Source organism: Thalassophryne amazonica, chromosome 16 (assembly GCF_902500255.1).
Source record: "Thalassophryne amazonica chromosome 16, fThaAma1.1, whole genome shotgun sequence".
Lineage (NCBI taxonomy): Eukaryota > Metazoa > Chordata > Actinopteri > Batrachoidiformes > Batrachoididae > Thalassophryne > Thalassophryne amazonica.
This window is the reverse complement of record NC_047118.1, coordinates 49966976-49991114: the sequence shown is the minus strand read 5'-3', so window position 1 is coordinate 49991114 and position 24139 is coordinate 49966976. Positions and strand designations below refer to the sequence as shown.

At 44.5% G+C, this 24139-nt stretch overlaps 1 protein-coding gene across 2 annotated transcripts in view; it reads right to left on the bottom strand.

Annotated features, from left to right (window-relative positions):
• coro7 (coronin 7) overlaps window positions 1–24139 on the bottom strand; it is a 222440-nt gene that overhangs the window by 23398 nt on the left and 174903 nt on the right. For both annotated transcript variants that reach the window (XM_034191187.1, XM_034191186.1), the window contains exons 8-19: window positions 20977–21130; window positions 18586–18761; window positions 18401–18509; window positions 18165–18251; window positions 17945–18087; window positions 17524–17628; window positions 8754–8839; window positions 8528–8669; window positions 8323–8412; window positions 8045–8161; window positions 7504–7639; window positions 7304–7395 (exon numbers count right to left, since the gene is read on the bottom strand). In XM_034191187.1, coding sequence (XP_034047078.1) covers window positions 7304–7395; window positions 7504–7639; window positions 8045–8161; window positions 8323–8412; window positions 8528–8669; window positions 8754–8839; window positions 17524–17628; window positions 17945–18087; window positions 18165–18251; window positions 18401–18509; window positions 18586–18761; window positions 20977–21130 — 1437 coding nt within the window. The remainder of the gene's footprint in view (window positions 1–7303; window positions 7396–7503; window positions 7640–8044; window positions 8162–8322; window positions 8413–8527; window positions 8670–8753; window positions 8840–17523; window positions 17629–17944; window positions 18088–18164; window positions 18252–18400; window positions 18510–18585; window positions 18762–20976; window positions 21131–24139) is intronic.

Below are 24139 nucleotides of genomic sequence, written 5' to 3'. Positions count from 1 at the left end.
CTGAAAACTCCCTTTTGTCTGATCATTTTTTAATAACATTTACATTTACCCTGATGGACTACCCTGCAGTGGGGAATAAGTTTCATTACACTAGAAGTCTTTCAGAAAGCGCTGTAACTAGGTTTAAGGATATGATTCCTTCTTTATGTTCTCTAATGTCATATACCAACACAGAGCAGAGTAGCTACCTAAACTCTGTAAGGGAGTTAGAGTATCTTGTCAATAGTTTTACATCCTCATTGAAGACAACTTTGGATGCTGTAGCTCCTCTGAAAAAGAGAGCTTTAAATCAGAAGTGTCTGACTCCGTGGTATAACTCACAAACTCGTAGCTTAAAGCAGATAACCCGTAAGTTGGAGAGGAAATGGCGTCTCACTAATTTAGAAGATCTTCACTTAGCCTGGAAAAAGAGTTTGTTGCTCTATAAGAAAGCCCTTCGTGAAGCTAGGACATCTTTCTACTCATCACTAATTGAAGAAAATAAGAACAACCCCAGGTTTCTTTTCAGCACTGTAGCCAGGCTGACAAAGAGTCAGAGCTCTATTGAGCTGAGTATTCCATTAACTTAACTAGTAATGATTTCATGACTTTCTTTGCTAACAAAATTTTGACTATTAGAGAAAAAATTACTCATAACCATCCCAAAGATGTATCGTTATCTTTGGCTGCTTTCAGTGATGCCGGTATTTGGTTAGACTCTTTCTCTCCGATTGTTCTGTCTGAGTTATTTTCATTAGTTACTTCATCCAAACCATCAACATGCTTATTAGACCCCATTCCTGCCAGGCTGCTCAAGGAAGTCCTACCATTATTTAATGCTTCAATCTTAAATATGATCAATCTATCTTTGTTAGTTGGTTATGTACCACAGGCCTTTAAGGTGGCAGTAATTAAACCATTACTTAAAAGCCATCACTTGACCCAGCTATCTTAGCTAATTATAGGCCAATCTCCAACCTTCCTTTTCTCTCAAAGATTCTTGAGAGGGTAGTTGTAAAACAGCTAACTGATCACCTGCAGAGGAATGGTCTATTTGAAGAGTTTCAGTCAGGTTTTAGAATTCATCATAGTACAGAAACAGCATTAGTGAAGGTTACAAATGATCTTCTTATGGCTTCGGACAGTGGACTTATCTCTGTGCTTGTTCTGTTGGACCTCAGTGCTGCTTTTGATACTGTTGACCATAAAATTTTATTACAGAGATTAGAGCATGTCATAGGTATTAAAGGCATTGCGCTGCGGTGGTTTGAATCATATTTGTCTAATAGATTACAGTTTGTTCATGTAAATGGGGAATCTTCTTCACAGACTAAAGTTAATTATGGAGTTCCACAAGGTTCTGTGCTAGGACCAATTTTATTCACTTTATACATGCTTCCCTTGGGCAGTATTATTAGACGGTATTGCTTAAATTTTCATTGTTACGCAGATGATACCCAGCTTTATCTATCCATGAAGCCAGAGGATACGCACCAATTAGCTAAACTGCAGGATTGTCTTACAGACATAAAGACATGGATGACCTCTAATTCCTGCTTTTAAACTCAGATAAAACTGAAGTTATTGTACTTGGCCCCACAAATCTTAGAAGCATGGTGTCTAACCAGATCGTTACTCTGGATGGCATTTCCCTGATCTCTAGTAATACTGTGAGAAATCTTGGAGTTATTTTTGATCAGGATATGTCATTCAAAGCGCATATTAAACAAATATGTAGGACTGCCTTTTTGCATTTACGCAATATCTCTAAAATCAGAAAGGTCTTGTCTCAGAGTGATGCTGAAAAACTAATTCATGCATTTGTTTCCTCTAGGCTGGACTATTGTAATTCATTATTATCAGGTTGTCCTAAAAGTTCCCTAAAAAGCCTTCAGTTGGTTCAGAATGCTGCAGCTAGAGTACTGACGGGGACTAGCAGGAGAGAGCATATCTCACCCGTGTTGGCCTCCCTTCATTGGCTTCCTGTTAATGCTAGAATAGAATTTAAAATTCTTCTTCTTACTTATAAGGTTTTGAATAATCAGGTCCCATCTTATCTTAGGGACCTCATAGTACCATATTACCCCATTAGAGCGCTTCGCTCTCAGAGTGCGGGCTTACTTGTAGTTCCTAGGGTTTGTAAGAGTAGAATGGGAGGCAGAGCCTTCAGCTTTCAGGCTCCTCTCCTGTGGAACCAGCTCCCAATTCAGATCAGGGAGACAGATACCCTCTCTACTTTTAAGATTAGGCTTAAAACTTTCCTTTTCGCTAAGGCTTATAGTTAGGGCTGGATCGGGTGACCCTGGACCATCCCTTGGTTATGTTGCTTTAGACGTAGACTGTGTTTCATAATTATTGTATGGCCTTGCCTTGCAATGTGGAGCGCCCTGGGGCAACTGTTTGTTGTGATTTGGCGCTATACAAGAAAAAAGTTGATTGATTGATTGATTGATTTTAAAGGAAGAGTATGTTAAAAGTGTGTTGGAGGTTAAGCGAGTGTCTGACAGGGTGATGAGTGTGAAGTTGGAAATTGAAGGGGTGATGATGAATATCATCAGTGCATATGCCCCACAGGTAGGTTGTGAGATGAAGGACAAAGATTTCTGGAGTGTGTTAGATGAGGTGGTGGAGAGTGTGCCCAAGCATGAAAGAGTAGTGATAGGAGCGGACTTCAATGGGCATGTTGGTGAAGGGAACAGAGGTGATGAGGAAGTAATGGGTAGATATCAAATCAAATCAATTTTATTTATATAGCGCCAAATCACAACAAACAGTTGGCCCAAGGCGCTTTATATTGTAAGGCAAGGCCATACAATATAAAGCGATATGGTATCAAGGATAGGAATGGGGAAGGACAGATGGTAGTTGATTTTGCAAAAAGGATGGAAATGGCTGTGGTGAATACCTACTTTAAGAAAAGGGAGGAGCACAGGGTAACATATAAGAGTGGAGGAAGGTGCACACAGGTGGACTACATTCTTTATAGGAGATGCAAGCTAAAAGAAATCAGAGACTGTAAGGTGGTGGCAGGAGAGAGTGTCGTTAGACAGTATGACATCTGGACAGTGGAAGGAAGACAAGGAGACATGGTGGTGGAATGAAGAGGTCCAAGAAAGCATAAGGAGAAAGAGGTTGGCGAAAAAGTTTTGGGATAGTCGGAGAGATACAGAAAGTAGACAGGAGTACAAGGAGATGCGGCGTAAGGTGAAAAAAGAAGTGGCAAAAGCGAAGGAAAAGGCACATTGCAAGCTGTACAAGAAGTTGAATAGTAAGGAAGGAGAAAAGGACTTGTACTGATTGGCCAGACAAAGGGACAGAGCTGGAAAGGATGTGCAGCAGGTTAGGGTGGTAAAAGATGCACATGGTAATGTGCTGACAAGTGAGGAGTGTGTGCTGAGAAGGTGGAGGGAATATTTTGAAGAGCTGATGAATAAAGAAAATGAGCAAGAGAAAAGGCTGGATGATGTGGTGAGAGTAAATCAGGAAGTACAAGAGATTAGTAAGGAAGAAGTGCTATGAAGAGCGGAAAGGCAGTTGGTCCAGATGACATTCCAGTGGAGGCATGGAAATGTCTAGGAGAGATGGCAGTAGAGTTTCTAACCAGATTGTGTAATAAAATCTTGGAAAGTGAGAGGATGCCTGAGGAGTGGAGACAAAGTGTGCTGGTTCCTATTTTCAAGAACAACGGTAATGTGCAGAGCTGTAGTAACTACAGAGGCATAAAGTTGATCAGCCACAGCATGAAGTTATGGGAAAGAGTAGAAGAGAAGAGTAGAAGAGTAAAAGAAGCTAGGCTTAGAAAACAGGTGAAGATCTGTGAGCAGCCGACGCTGCAATCCGTCCGCACGTCTTTCATTAAAAAAATCTCCTTTAACAGTGGAATATCCAGATAAAATGCTGAAACCGACTTCTTCTGAAACTTCTCTGTTCTCTCACGACGTCCTGGATCAATAGAGCCTGAAATGTGGAGGTTTTCAGCTTGAAACAGGCTGACGACGGCGCCTGAGAGCGCTGCGCGATGTCTCACACCGTGGGAAGTCCTTAAAGCGACAGTATCACCTCAAAATCTCTCATCAGCCGTTAAAAGTTTCACCGAAAACCAGCTTAATTTTTCGAACCGTGTCCACTTCGATGTGCCTCACAGGTTTAGAAAAAATTTTGATCAAACAAAGCGCCAGTCTCTCAGCAACTTCTCAGACAAAGGAATTCTGACGAGGGGCTGGACAACTCCTCCCACAAGGAGTGCTCACAGGCGAATGACGTCACCGACAGGCGTGGAAAAACTCACGCATGCGCACGAGGGTTCAAGCATGTCTGACGTAAAAACATATGAATGAAATCCATATACCTTTTGAAAAAAATAAAAAGGACCTATACTTTATTGACAGACCTCGTACGTTTTAGAAATGTTTTTCATATTGTTTTTGAATCAAAACACTGTGATCCTAGTTCAGTTATTTCTGTTTTATGATGTTTCAAAACCAGATGGCACAAGTCAGCTGGAGCATTTTGATCGATTTATTTCAAAACCGTGGGATGTGTTACTTTGATACGGATTCCAGGACAATATTCTGAAACATGGATGTTGCAAACATGTTTAAATGTTCCAGAACAGTGTATCGAGCTTGTCATCATTAATTTTCAGTGGAGAAGAAAGTTTTGACATCATCCCCACCTATATGATCTATCCATTCTTCAATCCCATTTTTATTTTCAGTAAGCTGTTGTACATTTTGGATTTGACCATGTGGGAATCATGTTTCTCCCGATGGTCGGTAGCGTAACTAGGGTACTGATGATAACCTGCCAGTAAGTGGCAGGCATGACTATGATATATAGTGCAAAACAAAGTAGCTTTTTCAATACATCTGGTGCATCAAAGTTACTGACTGTCCCAATCACTGCATCTTCATTATGTGCTTTTTAAACATGGTTATTATTTACACAAACTGGGATGGATGAACCGACCCAATTGTCTATAGTTTTGTAGATGTTTCCAGTACAGGAACTATCCAATATCACAAAAAACACCCTGATTTATTTCAGGAACTGTGCACACATAGATTTATTTGGTCTCAAAGTAAAATTACATGTAATTGCTTCAGTGTAGTAACAACAAAAGTGTGATCAAATCACTCACCAATGAATTATGTAATGTTGCTTTTCAGGTGATCAAACTACAGCCAGGCATAGATTAATTAATCTGATGCCAGCTGATTCATAACAGTCTACTGGCAAAAATGTGCCCAGATTTGAGACATCTTAGTGTCTTTTACCTGACCTTTGCAAACAGGCACGGGGGGGAAATATCACCTAATCCCTCCTCAGGGCAAAACACACGGTGTAAATACTGTAAAAGCCTGTTGCTAACCCTACACTGTCGTAATGACTTTTTTCTCACCGTGTGTTTCCACATAAACTGTCATTATCTTTGGTAAAAAATCTACTGCGCCATTGGCTGTGCGTAATGGTTGTATTGGGTTATATTTGGCTACCAGACACAGCAGAGCAACCACAGGAGTCCAATTATCCTTTGCTAATGTGGAGAACTTTTAGGCTACCGTGTTGCACAGATTGTAACACGCAGCCGGCACGGTGCGGCGGCACATGAAAAACACCTCCGTGTTGATAACCATTTGTAAAATCCAGGCGGCTTTTGATGGCTTTCAGTGGAGTGAGTATATGAGAAATTGTTTAACAGCTGGACATGTTCCAACTTGTCCTTAAGGCTTCCAACAGAGGTGTTTTTCCTGTGGCGGAGCGTCGCGGCGGCTGCGAGCCGACGCTGCAATCCGTGCCGCACGTCTTTCATTAAAAAAATCTCCTTTAACAGTGGAATATCCGGATAAAATGCTGAAACCGACTTCTTCTGAAACTTCTCTGTTCTCTCACGACGTCCTGGATCAACAGAGCCTGAAATGTGGAGGTTTCAGCTTGAAACAGGCTGACGACGGCGCCTGAGAGCGCTGTGCGACTCTCGCACCGTGGGAAGTCCTTAAAGCGACAGTATCACCTCAAAATCTCTCATCAGCCGTTAAAATTTTCACTGAAAACCAGCTTAATTTTTCGAAACCGTGTCCACTTCGATGTGTCTCACAGGTTTAGAAAAAATTTTGATCAAACAAGCGCCAGTCTCTCAGCAACTTCTCAGACAAAGGAATTCCGACGAGGGGCTGGACGACTCCTCCCACAAGGAGTGCTCACAGGCGAATGACGTCACCGACAGCCGTGGAAAAACTCACGCATGCGCACGAGGGTTCAAGCATGTCTGACGTAAAAACATATGAATGAAATCCATATAGTTTTTGAAAAAAATAAAAAGGACCTATACTTTATTGACAGACCTCGTATCCGAGGGAAAGCTCAGGTGTGACGGTTTGGAGACAAAGTCAGAGAGGCAAGATTGAGATGGTTTGGACATGTGCAGTGGAGGGACCCAGGGTATATAGGGAGAAGGATGCTAAGGATGGAGCCACCAGGCAGGAGGAGAAGAGGGAGGCCAAAGAGTTGGTTATGGATGTGCTGAGGGAGGACATGCAGGTGGTTGGTGTGACAGAGGAAGATACAGAGGACAGGGTGAGATGGAAACAATTGATCTGCTGTGGCGACCCCTAACGGGAACAGCCGAAAGACAAAGAAGAAGCCCACAAATGTCACAAATACTGAGGGAAAAGGAGGAGGACTCTGCATGCTATAAATATATGCTATAAGTATTTTTCTTTTTCTGTTCTACTATTTCTCAATGACATCTCTCCTATCTTCTCTGTTCCAGCCTGCAGTTCAGTTTACAATTTGCAGAATTTTTGTCACGTCCACTTGGTCTCAGCTGAGTTGCTAAAAGCTTTACAGTTATGGTGAGGAGCACATAAAAAAAAAAAATAAATAAATAATTATTATTCTTATTATTATTATTATACAATATCTGGGTCACACAGTTTGTGTAAAACCATTATAATTAAGCATCAGCATTTGGCACATGAGTTATTTCAAGGATTGTTGGAAATTTGACCAAGTAACCAAAATTTCTCTTTTACAGTTTCTGGCAATGATAAATTGTGCAAATTTTTTTTTTTATTTTTTTTTTTGAAAAATGGAAACATGCCTTTCAAATCCTGTCTTGGGTTGTGGGATCTGCTGAAACAGGATTTATAAAACCTGGTTCAAACTTCCCCTTTCTTCCAAAACAGAGCTGAATTCAGTATAAACATACAGCTCATTCATTGTTAAATTAACATTCTATTGAATTATTCTACATACAACATATCTACAGTTAACTATTTTCTTGTGTCAGATTTGTTAAAGAGAAGGTTCTTTTCCTCCTCACCTCCTCTTTCTTCTGTTCATCAGTCTTCTCCTCCAGATAGAAAGAAGAGGGAAGATACTTCCTAACTGGAGCTTCTTTAGGAGCCTTGCTCACTAAAACAAGCAAACAAACACACACACACAATTCAGCAGCTCGTCATCTGTATATTTCAGTGGTATGGTTGTGGGCATGCTGTGACAGACTCTGGTTTACGTCCACACCTGGCGTCATGTCTTTTGGCTTCAGGCTGATCTTCCTGTGTTGGCCGTTGGAGCCTGTAAGCCAGGCAGACGCAGTCAGAGCCTTTTCCCACCAAACTACTGTGTCTGGATAGACATCATCCTGGAAAAACTCTTTCTGGAGAGCCAGAATGAAGACAAGCAGAGAAGGGGAAAAAAAGAACAAAGGCAACAGAGCCAATAATCAGTGCACGCACTACATGGATACAAAATTTGACATGTTTATTCATATTTGAAGCAGCTCTAACTACAATCAAAGTCACTGTGAAGTAACACAAAAACTGTTATGTTACAGATAAAATGAAAGCATCAGAGGGCCGATATCCTGCGTGCTCCACACACACACGCACGCACATACCATATAAATGCACATGTAAACACACATATGTCTGAGATCCAGATCCATTTAGCCCATCAACAAAATTTATTGTCTGTCTTCCAAAAAAAAAACAATCAATTCACAACTTTCAAGTAATCCTGCTTGACACTTCCATCTGTCCACTAGATGGTGGAATTGGCTCACCTTGACACGTGGCACTTTGAAGGCCACGGGCTCCACAGTGGTCTTTGTGAGCATCAGTCCTGTAGCAATCTCCACCTCGCGCACATTGCACTGTGTCTTAGATAGAAAGACCAACCCCTGCAAGAAGGAACCAATCAGGAGACACCAATCACATCACAAAGTTTCAAAACCAAAACACAAACCCAATGGATGTAGAACCACAGTGGACCATGTATGCAGATCCATGGAGGGTAACATGCAAATGATGTGAAAGATAAAGTAAAAAGGCAGATCAGCACCTTAAGTGGCTCAGGAGAGTTAAAACTGCTGCACTCGATGAAGTATGGCGCCTCAGGGGTTACTTCAAAAATATGCACTCGGGTGTCACCCTACAAAAGACATGAAACACACACACACGTTACATTTAGTGAATATTCGTGCAAGTTTCAGCATCAATCAATGATAGCTGGGCAACTTCATGATGATGATTTGCCGTTGCCTTACTTTTCCAGTGAGGAAGACCAGACTGGTGTCGGGATCGTAGAAAGGGATGAGTGTCGAGGGTGAAATGTCTATTGAAATGCTGCCAATGGCTCCAGAGGACAAAGAATCAGCGGAGTAAATGTAGAGTCCTCTCTCACTGTGACTGGAGAAAGGTTACAGGAAAGGTCAGGAAAGCATGTCTCCTCTGACCTCATAATGAGCCGTTGAAGTCTGTCATGTTCTGTACCTGTCGAATCCTGACACCAAAAGGTACTTGCCCTCACATACCCACACCACACGTGCTCCTCTGTGTCCCTCTGGACCCGGGCCTTCCTATAAACAGAAATCAAACACATGTTGGTAACAATAAAATAAAAAGTTTATTCAAATTATTGGGTTTGCAAAGTGGAAAGATGATATTGTGATAGTCATGTCTGTCTGGGGTGATATCAACAGTGCATTTGGAAAGTATTGACGGCGCTACACTTTTTGCACATTTTATGTCCACCATTGACAAACTAAACATGAAGTCAAAAGAATTGTCTGTGGACGTCCGAGACAGGATTGTCTCAAGGCACAAATCTGGAGAAGGGCACAGAAAAATTTCTGCTGCTTAGAAGGTCCCAATGACCACAGTGGCCTCCATCGTCCATACACGGAAGAAGCTTGGATCCACCAGGACTTTTCTGAGAGCCGGCCACCCACCTAAACTGAGCAATCAGGAGAGAATGGCCTTAGTCAGAGCTCCAGCATTCCTCTGTGGAGAGAGGAGAACTTTCCAGAAGAATAACCATCTCTGCAACAATCCACCAATCAGGCCTGTATGGTAGAGTGGCCAGACGGAAGCCACTCCTTAGTTAAAGGTACATCAAAGCCCAACTGGAGTTTGCCAAAAGTCAGTAAAACTGCGAGAGCAGTCAGGATTGATGGAAAGATGATGGCCAGAGTCATTGTGGATGAAAACCTGCTCCAGAGTGCTCTTGTCCTCAAACTGTTATGATAAGACTTTATTGATCTCACAGTGGAGTGTTGCGATGGTTCATCTTTCAGCAGGACAGTGACCCTAAGCACACAGGCAAGATAGCAAAGGAATGGCTTCAGGGAAACTCTGTGAATGTCCTTGAGTGGTCCAGCCAGAGCCCAGACCTGAATCCAATTGAACATCTCTGAAGAGATCTGAAAATGGCTGTACACTGACACTCCCCATCCAACCTAATGGAGCGGTGTTGCAAAGAGGAATGGACAAAACTTCCCAAAGATAGGTGCACCAAACTTGTGGCTGTAAATGCTGCCAAAGGTGCATCAACAAAGTATTGAGCAAAGGGTGTGAATACTTATGTACACGTGATTTCTTAGTTTTTGTATTTTTAATAAATCTGTAAAACTTCCAAACAACCTTTTTTCTTTTTGTCATTATGGGGTGTTGTGAGTAGAATTTTGAGGGCAAGCACAACCTGTTTATTTGATCCCATACCAACAAAATTGTTTAAGGACCTGTGGCCCACTCTTGGGCCGACTGTGCTGGAAATTATTAATCTGTCATTAACCTCTGGATCTGTTCCGAAATGTTTTAAATCAGCAGTGATTAAACCATTACTTAAGAAATCTAATCTTGACCCTAGTGTATTGAAAAATTACAGGCCGATATCAAATCTATCATTCTGTTCCAAAATTTCAGAAAAGGTGGTTTCATGGCAGCTCATAGACCACCTCACTGAGAATGATCTTTTTGAGCCGCTGCAGTCTGCTTTTAGGAAATATCACTCCACAGAGACAGCGCTCACTAAAGTTGTGAATGATCTTCTGCGAGCAATGGACTTAGACACCACTACGGTTTTGGTGTTGTTAGATCTCAGTGCTGTGTTTGATATCGTGGATCATCATATTTTGCTCAATAGGTTGGAGAATTTTTTGGGGATTACTGGAAGTGCCCTTGCCTGGTTGACGTCATATCTGTCCAGTCGTTCTCAATGTGTCTTGTATAATGGCACTACCTCTGATCTTGCTGACATGAGATTTGGGGTTCCACAGGGATGTGTTTTAGGCCCCTTGCTTTTCTGCCTGTATGTGGCACCCCTTGGGCATATACTGTGGAATTTTGGGATTGCCTTTCATTGTTATGCTGATGATACTCAGTTGTACATGCCGATAACTGCGGGAAATCTCACTCCCATAAAATCCCTGGAGGACTGTCTTCTATCAGTGAGAAGTTGGATGTCTAGTAACTTCCTACTTTTAAACTTTGATAAGACTGAAATGATGGTTCTTGGTCCAGCAAGACATCGGCATCAGTTTGACCAGCTGGCGCTCAGCCTGGGTTCCTGTGTCATACATCATACGGACAAAATGAGGAACCTTGGGGTAATTTTTGATCCCACATTGTCTTTTGACCTCCACATCAGGGATGTTACTAGGACTGCTTTTTTCCATCTGAGAAATATAGCAAGGATCCGCCCCATCCTGTCCATGACTGATGCTGAGACCCTGATTCATGCTTTTGTTTCTTCTAGACTAGATTATTGTAATGTTCTATTTTCAGGGTTACCACAGTCCAGCATTAGGGGTCTTCAGCTGGTTCAGAACGCTGCCGCCAGACTTCTGACATGTAGCAGAAGGTCTGAACATATCACACCCATTTTGGCATCTTTGCACTGGCTCCCTGTCTCTGTGAGAGCAGATTTTAAGGTTTTGTTATTGACTTATAAGGTTGTTCATGGACTGGCGCCATCTTATCTGGCTGATCTGGTGGAACTCTATGTGCCGGCCCGGGCTTTACGGTTGCAGGATGCAGGACTTCTCTGTGTTCCCAGGGTGAAGAAGAAGTCAGCAGGTCAAAGAGCCTTTTCGTATCGTGCACCCACCCTGTGGAACAGTCTTCCTGCGACCGTGAGGCAGTCTGAGTCTGTGGACATTTTTAAGTCAAGACTCAAAACCTATTTTTATTCTCTTTCTTATGGATAGTTTTTATTTTTATTTGTTTTATTCTTTTACTTCTGTTTTTATTTATGTATTTGAATTTCCACGTCCCAACAGCCAGGGGCTGTGAGCATGGACCGGGCCGCCGGGCCACCCGCTCTCGACCGCCACCCAATCCTTTCTGCACCCGACCCCCATGGCCCCCTCTGCAGGTGGTGAACCCACAGGAGGGCGGGCCCACGTTGCTCCTTCAGGCTGAGCCCGGCCGGGCCCCATGGGCTAAGGCCCGACCACCAGGCGCTCGCGCGCGAGCCCCAACCCCAGGCCTGGCTCCAGGGTGGGACCCTGGCTCCGCCATACCGGGCGACGTCTCGGTCCTTGATCTTTCACTGGTCATGGAGGTTCTGAGGCTCCTCCACGTCGAAAGGAGTCAGTTGAGGTGGCTCGGGCATCTTTTCTGGATGCCCCCTGGACGCCTCGCTGGAGAGGTGTTCCGGGCACGTCCCATTGGGAGGAGGCCCCGGGGAAGACCCAGGACACGCTGGAAGGATTACATCTCTCGGCTGGCTTGGGAACGCCTTGGGGTTCCCCCGGAGGAGCTGGGGGAGGTGTGTGGATCGGGAGGTCTGGGCGGCTTTACTTGAGCTGCTGCCCCCGCGACCCGACTCCGGATAAAGCGGAAGAAAATGGATGGATGGATGGTATTTGAATTTTTTATTCATTTTTAATTATTTATTCAATTTTATGTTGACTTGTTTTATGTAAGGCGCCTTGAGACAGCTTTTGCTGTGATTTGGCGCATTATAAGCTAATTAAATTAAATTAATTAAATTAATTTACTCCATTTTGGAAAAAGGCTGGAACATAAAATGTAGAAAAAGTGAAGCCCAAGACCCCAACACAGAGATAACATGGACTTTATTACTAGAGCCAGGGACAGTGCAGAGGTAGGTACACAGAGATTATAAATAAATAAATAAATAAATAAATCACACTACAGTGTTCACGAGGGGATAGGCTGAGAAAGGTCCAAAAACTAATGATGCTCGAAGCAGATGGCTCGACACTGTATCGGTCTTTCAAAGCAGAAGCGTCGCTGCAACATGTTTGGATGCCTTCGCTTCACCCTGTGAAAAATCACGTGATTCCCCAAATGAAGCTTCTTTACAGCACGTGTATCGGCAACATGTCACACTGATTTGAATTCAGGGTGGGAGTTATCAAACTCTGACAACTAGAGAGAGAAAGATTTTAGTAAGATTAGCATTAGATTAGGCAAACCATCATACATCTGTGCACTCACATTGGCACATACATATTTAGACACTATACATACTGATTTACACACCCAAGTTACACACACATCTCAATTTATATCTCTATTACATACAGTATTTTATGATTGCAGAGCCACATTATAACACAAAGAAAAAATAGTCAAAAATTTCAAGATGGGCATGGAACCTTTATTATTTAACATACATAACAGTGCCTTACTGTTTCTTGACAGCTTGCCCTTTATTGTTCCATACAAATGCTATGTTTCTGATCAGCAAGCAGATGGCGCCATATTTAATTGTATCAAATGCTTCAACACACTGAACACAATTGCTTCATATTGATTTCGTGGTTCACAAAGCTTCGCTTTCTCCGTTACTACCAAAAACAGGACATGAGGTCAAGGGACAGAGAGCAAACAGAATAATTGGAAACAGTGTCCAAAAAAAAGCAGGCAATCACAAAAATACAGTAAAGAAAACAAGGTCAAACAACAAGAAGATGAGCACAAAGAAATTCTAGAAAACTGTGGACAAGAAAAGGGCAAAATGCACAACATTCAGGCAATGTGCAAGAGGAACACAGGGGTATAAATACACAGGGAGGTAATCACACAAACTGACGACAGGTGAGGCTAATCATAGATGGGGAACAGCTGAGGAGGACAAAGGAAGAAAGCTAAAACAAACACATGCACAAGAAAGCCATGACCACCAAAATAAAGCAGAAAGTGCATCAGAAAGACAGAACAGTGACAACACAAAGAACCAAACACAGGAACGGTCACAAGAGGGAGACAGAGGACAAGGACAGACACAGACAGGAATCATAATCTATAAAACTCAATGAGGAATTTCAAACAAACTTGGTGGACAAACTCAGTGCACCATCCCTTCACAACCCTGATCATGTCAAGTTCATAGGCCTAAGGCAGTGGTGTCCAAAGTATTCCAGAAAGGGTCAAGAGGGTGCAGGTTTTCTTTGCAGCCACTGACTCCAGCAGATGATTTCACTGATTAACATCACTTTGAGCAGATGCGATGAGTTCATCACTTGGCCCTTTCTAGAATACTTTAGACACCACTACCATACGGTTAAGGTCAAATCAGAAGTCATTGTCTAATGTCTTTACTTAAAACAAATGAAGCAATTTCAGTCAAACTTGGTGGACAAGCAGTGGACTGTTCTCTCAAAAACACAGGTCATATCAAGGTTATAGGTCTAAGTTCAAGGTCAAATCAGAGGTCATCTTCCAATATCCACTAATGACCATATGTCAGGAACGAGATATAGCATGGACTGCACACTTCCTGGGGGCAAACATATGGATCAGACCTCTGACTTCAACAATGACGTCACATTGTTATGTAACATCATTATATGACCTTTGACTTCAACAATGTCACATAATGATGTCAAGCAAAATAAAAAAAAATTGGTTGGCAACAATGAGACACTGCAATCATGTGGATACCTTTTTAAGCACTGCAGTCTACTGTATTGATTCTTGTAACAAAACTACAAATCAGTGATCAAGCATACAAAATACCCTCCCACTCTGCCATATCCTGGCTAGTTGCTGAACCTTTCAACTATGTATATGAACAGTCATTGACAAATATATGTTAAAGAAAACAAATCATCTCCACTTGAAGATGTCAGACCAGAATCTTCATGTAATGTCTCGTCCTCCTCATTTCCTATAATAGTCTCTAGTATAAGGTCAAACTCTAGGACCCAGTTCCACTCACTGTGTTTAAAGGAATTGTAAAGACATTTGCAAATGTTTTGATTGATAATATTCTGCTTTCTCAGCTTGTCACACATCAAATCCACCCCCACCCCCCGCCCACCCTGGACCCCTTACACTTTGCATAATGAGCCAACAATCCACAGAGGATGCAATCTGCTCTTCTCTCCACCCAGCCATCACCCACTTAGACACCAAAGACTCACATGTGAGAACGTTGGTCATAGACTTCAGTTCAGCATTCAACACCATAATCCCGCAACAACTCATCTGTAAACTGGACAAGCTGGGGCTCAGCACCTCCATTTGCAACAGGCTACTTGACTTCCTCAGTGCGAGGCCACAAGCAGTACGAGTTGGCAACACCTCAAGCAGCATCACACTCAGCACAGGGGCCCCACCCACAGCCGAGTGCTCAGTCCCCTGCTCGCGCCTTTCAAAACTTCTGATCCGCAGTCAGAGACTTTACCACTGAGCTAAGGAGAAGCTCATATCAGGAAGGACATAGAAGTATTACAAAAAAATTTAAATCCTACACCACATAAAAATACCATTTATCAAGCGAGTAATACAAATATGATCCGTCTGTTCCTCTGGTGATGACACATTGTCACAGACGTACACTCATGAAATGACATGAAGGAGAAGCAGTGTGCTCTGATCATGTCCGCATCTACTGGTCAGGTGCGTCCAGTTGGCCGCGCGCGTGTTCTGCCTGACATGCGAGTCTTGTGGACGGCGCACCACAGCACAGATACCGCATCACGTGGAACAGAGCTCATGCGGGTGATGTGACGGTCAGATCGCCTGCTGCGTGTTCTGATCTGATGGTCCATTTCAACCTGGGGGGCTGTCAGTGTCTGCTTGTGCCAGCGCTCGCTTGCTGCAACTTGTCGCCACCATGGCGTTATATGTTTTTATTTATGGTGGTGCACCATGGACGAGGTGAGGGCGGAGCTCCGAAAGGTGTGTCCTGGTAAATCAACTGGACCTGATGGCATAGCACCGAGGGTCCTGAAGGACTGTGCTGAGGAGCTGGCAGTGCCTCTGCAGGTGCTCTTCAATTGGAGCCTGCAGATAGGGCAGGTGCCAAGGCAGTGGAAGACCGTGTGCATTGTGCCAGTGCCCAAGGTCGGGAGGCCATCAGGGGTCAAAGACTACAGACTGGTGGCCCTGACATCTGTGGTTATGAAGACAATTGAAAGGCTTCTTCTTCGGCTTCTCGGGCCACAATTACAGCCTGCACTCGACCCTTTACAGTTTGCCTATCGAGCGCATATGGGTGTGGAGGATGCCATATTGTTCATGCTGCACAGGGCACTCTCCTTTCTTGATGGCGTGGGGGGGTATGTGCGGCTTATGTTCTACGACTTCTCAAGCGCATTTAATACCATCCATCCCCTCTATTCTGAGGGATAAGGTTGTGAAGTTGGGTGTGGAGCAGGTATTTATCTCTTGGATCAACAGCTACTTGACAGAGAGAACACAGTACGTTAGGTTGGGGCAACTGGAACTGTGCAAATGAGCATCGGCGCTCCCCAGGGAACAGTCCTCTCCCCTTTTCTTTTCACACTGTATACATCTGACTTCACTTACAGGACTCCCAACATGTCATATGCAGAAATATTTTGATGACACAGCTGTGGTGGCTTGTGTGAGGGGAGGGGACGAGACAGAGTACAGGGCAGTTATCAAGGAGTTCACCAACTGGAGCAGGTGCAATGGGCTGGTATTGAACACCACAAAACAAAGGAAAGGATAGTTGACTTTGTCAAGAGGAAAGCACACACCTACCAGTCAGTATAGACATGTGGGGCATTGAGGTGTCTCCACATACAAGTACCTCGGCGTCCACATTGACAATAGATTGGACTGGTCGGTGCAGGTAAATGCAGTGTATAAAAGGGGACAAAGCAGATTGTTCTTCCTCAGAAGACTGAAATCTGTTGATGTTTGTAAGCGATATGCTTTTCCTTTTTAATCAATCCGTTGTGGTCAGCGCTCTGTTATTTGCTGTTGTGTGTTGGGGGAACAGCTTGTCTGTTAGGGACAGGAACAGACTGGACAATTTGTCAGGAAGTGCGTGTCATGATGGGAGGGAGGCGGGTCCTCTGTGGGTGAACTGGTGGAGTGTAGTTAGGTGTATTATGAATTCTGTTATTACAACAATCTCATCCTCTACATGACGCTGAGCGGTTGCTTTTCTGAGCACCGCAGTGTCATGCAGAGGATGACAGGATGACAGATTCCTCTCCATGAGATGCAGGACCTGAGAGGTATAGAAGATTATTTGTCCCCGGCCTCCATGAGATTGTTTAACGCTTCTTGTTAATGTAGTTTTACCTTCCAATGTGTTTTTATATTGTCTTATTTATTGCTATTTTATTGTATGAATGAATTGTGTATGTATGTATGCTCTCGGGCAGATGAATTTCCCCTTACAGGGGATGAATAAGTATCTCTCTCTCTCTCTCTCTCTCCTCGCTCATCTCTCTCTCTCTCGTCGTCACGTAATACAGCATCAGAACACGCGCGTCCTCACAGTGGACAGTTGTTAGTCCATAACTGTCCAAACACAGTAGGTGTTGTCCAGCTGGAATGTCCAGAATGACAGATCACCACAGCTGCTTCTGGTTGGACCACACCTCCTGTGAGTGAGCACACACCCCTTGTGTGTGTTTGCAAAGTCACACTCTGGGGAACTTAGACAATTTCACAGCATACGACAGTGATTGTCTGCAGTTTCTTGTCGTGCCAAGAGTGTGACTGGTGGCACATTTTCTAAGTGCCATGCGAGTGGTGTTAGGTGTTCATGCGTGTCACCTGAAATTTGGCCGACACCTGCCGCGTGAGGGTGTGATGGGTTTGCACAACGCACACTTTGTCTTTCAGGCACTTGTGTGCGCAAACAGTTGGCACAACAGGTGTACGAGGCATTGGCGACAGGGACAACAATGCATGGTTTGCACATGATTCCTGCATGTGCAAACCGTGCACACCCCCCCACACACACACACACACTAACACACTTTTTGTGTGTGGTATCATATTTCACAGTGTGTTTTCACTTGACCTGCACAGGTGCAGTAGACTTGTGGGGGTCGTAGATGCGAACTTTCCCATCTTTGCACACTGTGGCAAGCTGTTTCCCGTCTGGACTCCATGCCATTCCAAACACCTAAACACAAGAATACACAACAGAAGACACCAAAGAGTTTTAAAACTGCTGTCTTTAAAAAAATGCATTCTTTTATCTCTAAATTCAAACTCTTTTTTAACGTGTAATTGTTTTAATGTTTTACATATACTTTTCACAAAATTTTCCCATTTTGCATTTATGTTGTCAGAAAAGTAATTGTTTATTTGTCAACAAATTCTATTGTGTATTGTATGTGTGAATTTACAACATGCATGTACTAGGCACATTTACTACAATTCTGTCAGCTCACCACAAAAGAAAAAAACAACAACCCTGGAGCTGCCATTGTACCCACCTGATCTTGGTGTCCACTAAGAAGTTTCACCTGTTCTCCGCGCTGCACGTCCCACAGTCTAACCGTCAGATCGTAAGATGAAGAAACCAGGAGTCCACTGGCCAAAGGGTGAAACCTGATGGAATAGATCTTCTCTGTGTGGCCTACAGCAGCAGAAAATCATGATTTCAATCTACATCACTGCAGTTTGAGTCAGTGGTCTTACAAGCAGTGGTTCTACCTTGCAAGATGATGTCAGGCTCAGTCAAGGTCTCTGTCAGACCTCCCTTTGGTACCTGCCACACGCGGATCTTAGCATCTTCCCCAGCTGTACAAACAGGAACGAGAGAGAAAAGCATGTTAACAAATTGCAAACTGACTATCTTTGGATTCTGGATGAGAAAAAAAACTTTTTATAGATGACATACACACACTGAAAAGCTCCCCTTTATCCAGAAAATACACACATTCACTTACCCACAGCCAGACAGTGTGTGTCAAAAGGGTCCCAACAGAAGTCAGCCACATTTACAGAGTTCTGAATGGTGGGCAGAGCCGTCTCAGGTAGTCTGCCTGGCTGTGAAAGCTGAAGTCACAAGAAGAATAAACTTCCCACTCAGAGTATTTTAACAGTTTTTAGCCTATATCATCTGGTACTGTACCTCAAAGATAGCGATCTGGCCTCCAGAGATGCTGAGTGGCACTGCCACACGGTCGCAGTTGGCACAGAATCCATCAGACTCTCCTGGGGTTGTCAGGTTGAGGCCCCTGACATTGGTGATATGGGTGTCCCGATGTTTCAATGCACCCTGGATGTGGCGGAACTTGGAGGTTGGTCCTGGGTAACAGAAATATTTAAAACCAGCAGTAAGAATGAAACTACAGATTAGTTTCATAAGCAGGCATACCACTGACCTTTTAATAATTAATTATATGGAAAAGAGTAAAATAAGCATTTTAAATTAAAATTAACATTAACATTACACTGTATGTCGATTGTTGATCTCTTTTACAAGACAGTAGGAGTGTCAGCTTGAAACCAAGCTACCTACAAATAATTTTTACCAGCATGAAGACAGCCGTAGTTCAATTAAAAAAAAAACATCTGAGACAGAGCCAGAATCATAATCCATATCTTTTCTGTCCAACCTATAGTTCAAAAGCAGTGGTGGGTACCGGTGACAGGTACCGGCAGGCCAAGCGTGCCGCAGCCCGTGCGATCGCAGAGGCAAAAACTCGGGTCTGGGAGGGGTTCGGGGAGGCTATGGAGGAGGACTATCGGTCGGCCTCGAAGAGATTCTGGCAAACCGTCCAACGCCTCAGGAGGCGGAAGCAGCTCTCCACCGGCACTGTTTACGGTGCGGGTGGGGAGCTGTTGACCCTGACTGGTGTGTTGTTGGGCGGTGGAAGGAGTACTTCGAGGATCTCCTCAATCCCATCGTCATGTCTTCCGAAGAGGAGGAAGAGACTGGGGACCCAGAGGCGGACTCATCCATTACCCAGGCAGAAGTCACCAAGGTGGTTAGAAAGCTCCTCGGTGGCAAGGCTCCTGGGGTGGATGAAATCCGTCCTGAGTACCTTAAGTCTCTGGATGTTGTGGGACTGTCTTGGCTGACACGCCTCTCCAACATCGCGTGGCAATCGGGGACAGTGTCTCTGGATTGGCAGACCGGGGTGGTGGTCCCTCTGTTTAAGAAGGGGGACCGGAGGGTGTGTTCCAACTATAGGGGGATCACACTCCTCAGCCTCCCCGGTAAGGTCTATTCCAGAGTACTGGAGAGGAGAATTCGACCGATGGTCGAACCTCGGTTTCAGGAGGATCAGTGTGGTTTTCGTCCTGGTTGCAGCACACTGGACCAGCTCTACACGCTCCATCGGGTGCTCGAGGGTTCATGGGAGTTCGCCCAACCAGTCCACATGTGTTTTGTGGATCTGGAGAAGGCGTTCGACCGTGTCCCTCGGGGCACCCTGTGGGGAGTGCTCCGGGAGTACGGAGTCCGGGGTCCTTTGCTAAGGGCTGTCCGGTCCCTGTACGACCGCAGCAGGAGCTTGGTTCGCATTGCCGGTAGTAAGTCAAACCTGTTTCCAGTGCACGTTGGCCTCCGCCAGGGCTGCCCTTTGTCGCCGGTTCTGTTCATTATTTTTATGGACAGAATTTCTAGGCGCAGCCAGGGTGTAGAGGGGGTCTGGTTTGGGAACCACAGAATCTCGTCTCTGCTGTTTGCGGACGATGTGGTTCTGTTGGCTTCGTCAAATCAGGACCTTCAGCGTGCACTGGGGCGGTTTGCAGCCGAGTGTGAGGCGTCCGGGATGAAAATCAGCACCTCCAAATCTGAGGCCATGGTTCTCGACCGGAAAAAGGTGCTTTGCCCTCTTCAGGTCGGTGGAGTGTCCTTGCCTCAAGTGGAGGGGTTTAAGTATCTCGGGGTCTTGTTCACGAGTGAGGGACGGATGGAGCGTGAGATCGATAGACGGATCGGTGCAACGTCTGCAGTGATGCGGTCGCTGTATTGGACCGTCGTGGTGAAGAGAGAGCTGAGTAGGGGGGCAAAGCTCTCGATTTAACGATTGATCTACGTTCCGATCCTCACCTATGGTCATGAGATTTGGCTCATGACCGAAAGAACGAGATCGTGGGTACAAGCGGCCGAGATGAGTTTCCTCCGCAGGGTGGCTGGGCGCTCCCTTAGAGATAGGGTGAGGAGCTCGGTCACTCGGGAGGAGCTCGGAGTCGAGCCGCTCCTCCTCCACGTCGAAAGGAGTCAGTTGAGATGGCTCAGGCATCTTTTCCGGATGCCCCCTGGACACCTTGCTGGAGAGGTGTCCGGGCACATCCCATTGGGAGGAGGCCCCGGGGAAGACCCAGGACACGCTGGAAGGATTACATCTCTCGGCTGGCTTGGGAACGCCTTGGGGTTCCCCCAGAGGAGCTGGGGGAGGTGTGTGTGGATCGGGAGGTCTGGGCGGCTTTGCTTGAGCTGCTGCCCCCGCGACCCGACTCCGGATAAAGCGGAAGAAAATGGATGAATGGATGGATGTTTTTGTGTTTGTACCCATCAAACTCTGGATCGCTTTAGCGCTCTGGCTTGGACTGGGGACGAAGCCCGACGAGAGGCCAGAGGTGGAGGAAGGTGAGCGAGACGGCTCAGCACTGCTGCTGGGAGTGCTTAGAGGACTGCTGGAGGTGGAGCACTGATGACCTGGATCCTGCACAACAACATAGTAGCTGTTTAGTGGTAAATGAAGAAAGTTAACTTTTTTACAAACCTTAAATTAGGAATGAATTACAGTGATGCAAAGCGTCAAGTGTGATGAAAGAACAGCCACATTTGAAAATAATTTTAATGCCATTATCTCAAGATGATGAGGAGCTAATTATTTCATTAACTCTAGATAACAAAGCTAGTGATGGGTGATGGACAAAGTGGACATTTCGTGGCAAAGACTCAATTTTTTTGTTATGTTTGAAACATGTCACCACAGTGACATCTAGGGGTGAAATGCCTGTTTCATTTTAAAGAATTATGAAAAAGTGATGTGAAGTAAAAATATTCTCTTGGATCTGGTGTGTCTCTTTTTGTTAATGTGTTGGTTTATGTTGTATGTCCTGTTTCACATCATCATCACATCAAAAAGAGTCTCCCATTCCAGATTTTGGCACCGATTTCCATCCTGATTTCAAAATTGAAGAAACAGGGCCCAATTATTTTTCGTAAAACCATAGCCAAAATTCTTATGTAATTGTCGTTCTTACTATTACCTACTATTGTATATTCAGTTACATACAAATGTAACAGATTGTTGCCTGAGGGCACTCAACTATGCACAATTCTCATTATACAATTGTTTTTGCTCATACACCAGAGCGTGTACAAAACGCTACTTCCACATTTTTTCCCCCCACGTGTTTCCAAAAAGCAAAATGTTCTCTGTTAACATCTCAACAATGTCTTCTGCTGAAGAGTGCAACTTGTTTGTCATGGGTTTGATGTCACAGAGGAGGATCAGAAGGAGGCTTCTGCTCAGGGAACTGGAAGTCCCGATTACTGACCCGATGTACCCGATGTTCATTTTCACCTACTTTTACACAAGTAGACCTCCAATCTGCACCAATTAAATCTGATTAGTCACTTTTTTAGATCATAATCTATCCTGACTTCACAAATTTGTAAAACATGTTTAAAATTTTGCTGATCACTCACAATGTTCTACTTTTACCGCAAATTCCACGACATTTTAGGCCCCAATTCGGTATCTGATTTTTTATTATTGTTTTTTGCTGAAATCATTGACAATTGGTTATCAAATATCAGCAATGGGAGATTCAATTTCAATGAAAAATCTGTCCTGCTTTGGAGAATATTTTCTCACACAGAGGTTGTTGTCAGAATGGAGAGAATTGTGTTTTTCTGCTGGAAAACAATGGCTGCAAAGATGCCATAAATAACACAACCTTACCTTATTTTATGTTTGACATCAGTATTGTTTGTGATGCAAAGCCTTGCAATAACACTTCATTCAATGGGTATTATTCATTTTCACCATCACACAAGCCCAAAATGTTTTGCAATTATTGGTGGCATATTCATCATCAGCCTCCCTCCGTCTGAACAGACGATGACACGCGCCCCCTCCTGCAGCAGGTTCTCCGTTGTCTGTACAGTCCAATTCTCGAGTGGCAATCCTTGCTGCAGCCCTCCCAGATAAATGTCTGAGTATGCTGAGCTGTTTGTGTTTTTTGCTTTTCTCTTTTTTCCTTTCACAGTCTGTCACAATCCTCCTCCGTCCTTCTCACCTTTAGGGTGATGTTCTCCCAAGACTCAATGTCAATATGTGCTGCCCTGAGGTCCCTCTTACAGACATCCTTGTATCATAGATGTGGGCGGCCTTTTTGCCGGGTTCCATGCTTGAGCTGGCCATACAGTAAGTCCTTTGGTATGTGGCAGACATGGCTTAGTCATCTCAGACGACACTCACTGAGAATTGCGTACACAGTCCGCGATCCTGTTTTCCTGAGGACCTCTGAGTATGTGACTCTGTCCATCCAGGTAATGCACAGCATCCTTTGTAGGCATCTCATGTGGAAAGCATTGAGTTTGGCTTCTTGTACCACATAAGTTGTCCAACTCTCACTTCTGTAAAGAAGAGTGCCAAGGACACAAGCCTCGTAGACCCTGAGCTTTGTTTGTATGGACAGATTTTTGTTTTCCCATACTCTAAATTTGAGTTTGGACATTACAGAGGCTGCTCTGCTGATTCTGGTGTTGATTTCTATGTCAAGGGACAGGTAGTGGATGACCATCGATCCAAGGTAGGTAAACCTGTCGACTGCAACAAGCCTGGAGCCATTGACTGTTATAAGAGGGAGACATAGAGCATTCTGGGACAAAACCACAGTTTTCTTTATACTGATGGTTAGTGAGAACTCATGGCATGCACTTGAAAAGCAGTCCAGGAGATGCTGAAGGCCTTGTTCTGAGTGGCTAACCAGAACTGTGTAATCAGCGAAGAGAAGCTCCCTGAGGAGGACACGGATTGTCTTGGTTTTTGCACGTAGGCAAGCCATAGCTTGCCATCGTGACAAGTATGGATGTAGACACCGTCAGTAGAGGACCAGAAGGCATAGCTCAAAAGTAGAGAAAAGAAGATACCAAAGAGCGCTGGAGCGAGCACACAGCCCTGTTTGACTCCCCTGAGGACTGGGAACGGCATGGACGTGTTTCCCTCAAAGCTGACCGTACTGCTCATGTTGTCATGAAATGACATGATTATACTCAGAAGCTTTGGTGGGCACCCAATTCTTTCGAGAAGCCTAAAGTCCCTGTCACACCAGACCTGCTTCGAGTTGCTTCCTGTGGCGTCATGACGATGCAGGAATTTCTGCGTCAGGTGCGTGCAGCAGGGGGGCAGAGAAGAGGAGAGGACGCAGCCTGCAGGTCCTCTGCACAGAGGAATCAGAGTGCACAGTTTGCCTGCAGCCAGACTGTGCACTCTGATTTCTCTTCTACTTTATATTTGTTCTTGTGCTGAGCTGCAGGTCTGCGCTTTGAGTTCTGTTATCATTTATCTTTCCTCCTTTGATCGCAAGATGCACGCGCATGCGCGCCAAACCGTCCATGAGTAAATTTGGAGATGTCTGGAGTTATACTTGATGTGGACATGTCCTGTCTCTGGCAATCAGTCTGTGAGCAGGACTTATGTCCTTTTTTGTCCTTT